At 34.7% G+C, this 4,629-nt stretch overlaps 1 protein-coding gene across 1 annotated transcript; it reads right to left on the minus strand.

Moving 5' to 3' along the window:
• Window positions 1–1,171: 1,171 nt before the first annotated feature.
• On the minus strand, window positions 1,172–4,423 carry LOC143629978 (uncharacterized). Its single transcript, XM_077099111.1, has 4 exons — window positions 4,344–4,423; window positions 2,039–2,161; window positions 1,499–1,618; window positions 1,172–1,412 (listed from the first exon to the last, which is right to left on the minus strand). Exons 1-4 carry the CDS (start codon window positions 4,378–4,380, stop codon window positions 1,348–1,350), a joined length of 345 nt encoding a protein of 114 aa, XP_076955226.1. The 5' UTR covers window positions 4,381–4,423; the 3' UTR covers window positions 1,172–1,347.
• Between the last annotated feature and the right edge of the window lie 206 nt (window positions 4,424–4,629).

Consider the following 4,629-nt stretch of genomic DNA (forward strand, 5'->3'; position numbering starts at 1 on the left):
AAACCATATAGAGCTAACTGAGAAGAGAAAACATAATGGTGTGTGACCAAAATCAGGTAAAGAAAAACCGCTAAGGCATTCCTCTCACCCTAAAAATCCTTAGTCTTAATTCTAAGTCTCCAAGAATTTCTATCCTCAACCATGTCCTCTGAGAGTCTTAGGTCTAGCAAATCATGTCTAATACTCTCATCCCAAGTCAATTTAGGTCGGCCTCTACCCCTCCTCCCCCTATAGTAATGTTTTCTACATGTTTTCATGGGTGGCACTCAACTCAACGATGAGCCGAGAATATTCATATATACTCGAAAATTATTTTAGAAGCACAAATTCAAGCATGGTGCGTATTCGGGTTGACAAAAACACGGCCTATCTAACTTGTTCTAAAGCGTAAACATGGGGATTTTAAATACATGAAAACTTTTATTAGTTGATATGAAGTTACAATTGTTAGAATTCACCTGTTAATCAACACTGCTACACACATTCGACAATGCTGTGATACAATTTTAACACAACAGGAAGATAATCAAATAAATAATTAACCAACTGGTTTCTATCGATTCAAGTAAGGTTACAACTAATATAAGACGGAACGATTATAATCAAGAGCATTTTAAAACGGGGACGGAAAATCAGAGTTAAATAGTAGGAGATGGGAAAAGAAGCCACATGCATTCATCATATTTCATCATATTCATTATTCTTTTCTATTCGTCATTAGCTCGTTACAAACATGTTACGGTTTTCCCCTAGGTTCTTTCAATTTATTGTTTGTAACGGTTTTCCCCTATGTTCTTTCAATTTATTGGGCTGATTCGGATATGGTTCTTACTTCACAACATTTGACACCCATTAATGTTTAAAAACATTTATATTGACACATCTCTAGTTGAAAATTTTGTATTCATAACAAATTTAACGCCTACATAAACAAATATAAAAACCGCCGAACATGTCATTGTGCATTGGGTCGACTTTTAGGGTGGCAAAGTCAAAATGAATAATGGTGGACCTTTTACTTGTTTAAGGTAGCGTTTGCGTTTCAAACACTACCAAGGACATGTTCTTGTTTTCCTTCGATTTCATATAAGACACAACGGTTGATATAATTACCAAAAGAAACCGATCTTCTGGCATAAAGGGGCAAACACAATATCCAAAACACCAATAGCAACTAGAAACTGCTCATAATATTTCTAGCAAACATCTTGAAAATGAATATCAAATTCAAAGAAAAAAGATCAAACCAGGTTACCTTTTCGTCAAGCAAAAACAATAAAAACCAAGACTAAACATATACATGATTTACGTCTTTAGGCTAGAAAACGAGTCTCAACATCTCCAATCTCAACTGTCACGGATCAAATTTGTCGGTGCACTTAAAACATACTTGGGTAACTCATATTTTGCACCTGCGATAACCAAGAAATTGATTATAAAAATGATTTTTTAAAAAAAAATAATAATCAAGAAACTTGAAGTTTCAATGAATGTGTACCTCTCTCATCATAACATACAGTCAAATCAGCCTTTTGAACGATGACACCCGCACTCTCTATTATTGCTTGTGCAAGGGTTAAGTCGGCCTCTGCAGCTGCTTGAAGTGCATCCCAGATTTCTGATATTCAAAAAATAATTGTAAAATCAGAAAACAGAGATGGATATATTGTCAATTTTTACATTTACTTTACTGTATACGAATACTTAAAAACCAATTAAATACTGTATTCAATATTCGACTCATTTAAAGGGGTCTCAAATAATGAATTTATTTTAGTTATCTTGAGAACCCGTCAAGGAAAACTCGTTGGGCCCACCAATGCTTGTTAATCAGAAAACAGAGATGGATATACTGTCGATTTTACATTTACTTAACTATACACGAATAATTAATAATTAAAAAACTAATTAAATACCATATTCAATATTTAACTCATTTAAAGGTCTAAAATAATGAAAAAAAAACTGGTGATCATGAGAACTCGTTAAGGAAAACTCACAGGGCCCTACCCTGCTAACCAGTGGAAGTTGCGATTACCTTTTCGGCCACCATAATGTGGAGCCGTATCCCAGAACTCGTCACGCATACGCTTGATCTGCTCCCCTGTAATTGGTTCAGAGTGCTTCCATGGTTTTGGTTTTGTTATTTTTTTAATAGGCTCTGCAATAAAGAAGAAACCATAGTCCCACATCATTAAGCAAAATCCAGCAATCAAACACTATTAAGATTTATGCGTGTGTTAACCACACCTTACTCAAATGCCACATAATTGACAGTTCAAGTTAGAAAAACCATCATAGAAGAAGACATTCATAGCTACATAAAATCCCATACAAATCAAATAGATACTCTTAATAAAGTTGGGACCATCAGGCAACAGCACTAAGCAAGTGATTCTGCAGCCAGCTATGCACGACTTTAGAATTGATGGCCCGAAATATTATAATTCATAAAAACCATTAATAGCTGCCAACTAAAATCTCAAAACAAATCAAAGGAATTCTTAAATAAAGTTGGGACCAATATTCAACTCATTCTGCACACAACCATGCGCGACTTTAAAACTGATGGCCCAAATGTTTTAAGCAAGAAAACTTTACTAAAAGTCATAAAAACCATTAACAGCTACCGAAACTCCCAAAGATATACTCATTGGGACCATCAAGCCACGCCAGTATGCAACTCGATAACCATGCCCGACTTTAAACCGATGGCCTTTTATTAAAATTTAAATGAACAAAGCTTTTTTTAAAACATCATTAAAAGCCATTAATAATTGATGACAGTTGAAAACATCAAGCCACGCCAGTAAACAACTCATTCTGCATACAAACCGTGAGCGGCTTAATAATTAATGGACCGACTATCTACAAACAAAAACCTTTTATTGAAACTTGTAAAAGCCGCTAATAGCTAACAAAAATCCCAATAAAATACTCAAAAGAAAGTCAGGACCATCATATCACACCCGCAAGCAACTCATTTTACAGAAAACGCATTGCCGACTTAAGTCAAATTTGTTGAGTATTTTTTTTTCCTTTTGCCTACAATTAAAGACTCCTTTTTGCCTACAATTAAGGATCCTCTCATAACAAACGTTGTGTTTCGCGAGAGATTAGGGGTGGCGAACATAGCAGACAAGATAAGAGAGTGGAGATTGAGATGGTTTGGACATGTAAAGAGAAGACAGACGACGAATCCTGTTAGATCCGTAGAAAACATTACTATAGAGGGGAGGAGGGGTAGAGGACGACCGAAATTGACTTGGGATGAGAGGATTAGGCATGATTTGATAGACCTAAACTTCTCCGAGGACATGGTTGAGGATAGGAATTCGTGGAGAAGTAGAATTAAAGTTAAGGATTTTTAGAGAGAATTCAATACCTTAGGGCTTAGACTTAACTTATTTAGGTCACATACCATAATGGTATTCCCCTTACATATATTATTATTATTATAATTATTATTAGCTTTTATATAGCTGTTAAACTGTGATCTTATTATTAATATTATTATAATTAGTAGTAGTTTTTATATAACTGTTAAACTTTGATTTCCTTTATTTTGCTTCATACACATGTACTTAGAGCCGAGGGTCTCTCTGGAAGCCACCTCTTTATTCCTTCGGATAGAGGTACGGTGTGCCTACATCCCACCCTCCCCAGACCCTACTTATAGCTTTGCTGTCGGTGGGATTTTACTGGGCATGATTGATTGATTGATATATTGATTGATTTTTTCGTATATTTTTGCCATATTTCTGTCTCACAATGTACTATTCACAAGATTAGTGTATCTTCCATTGCATCTTAAAACACCAAGCAACAAATAGTTTAACAAGTATAAATATTATACACTTTTATACTCTTGGTTTCCTAGCGCCCGGGGCTGTAAAAATACTTAGTCGTGTCCAACAGGTCATGATTAGTAACGTTATGACCCCACAAATGTTATTTTTAAACAACTTAGTTTTGTCATCCAAAAAGATCCATTTGCCTTTTGTATCGACGTAAACACTAGTTTTTAATAACAATAAAAAAAAACTTGAGAAGAAAATAAGTTTAACTACAGAAACCCTAGAAACCATCAACAAAAAAAGCCCCTAATACAATCCAAGCATTAATCAAACAAAAGAACTTCATACAAAATTAAACCCTAAAACCCCAAACACCCAATTAAAAATCAATCAGATTAAGTAAAACCCTAACTCAAAACACCAAATTAAGAATAACCCAGATAAGTTTATACAAATTAAGTTAAAACCCAGATCCAAAATCAGCATATACCATCAAACATGCAACAAACTACATAAAAAAAGATTAAAAAAAATATATATATTTACCGTCGGATTTGGCACGGGATGATCCTGCACAGCCCATGATAACAATAATAATACTGAAATTGAATAGAATTTGTTCCCCAGAAACGTAAAATATTGGGGAAATTAGGGCATAAATAAATAAAATTGGTGCCCCCAATTTAATATTGATTTTCTTCAGGGGACTGAATTGGGATTTGGGGGGTGGGTTGGTTTAATTATCGATTAAACGGGCCGAGGTGAGCTGGAGGCTTTCACCACCTACCTTTTATTATTATATATATACACATGTCCACTCCACGTTAAAGCT

The sequence above is a fragment of the Bidens hawaiensis genome, unplaced genomic scaffold (genome assembly GCF_021521415.1).
Source record: "Bidens hawaiensis isolate Kalapana, Puna unplaced genomic scaffold, B.hawaiensis_p1.1 tig00005498_1, whole genome shotgun sequence".
NCBI classification, from domain to species: Eukaryota; Viridiplantae; Streptophyta; class Magnoliopsida; order Asterales; family Asteraceae; genus Bidens; species Bidens hawaiensis.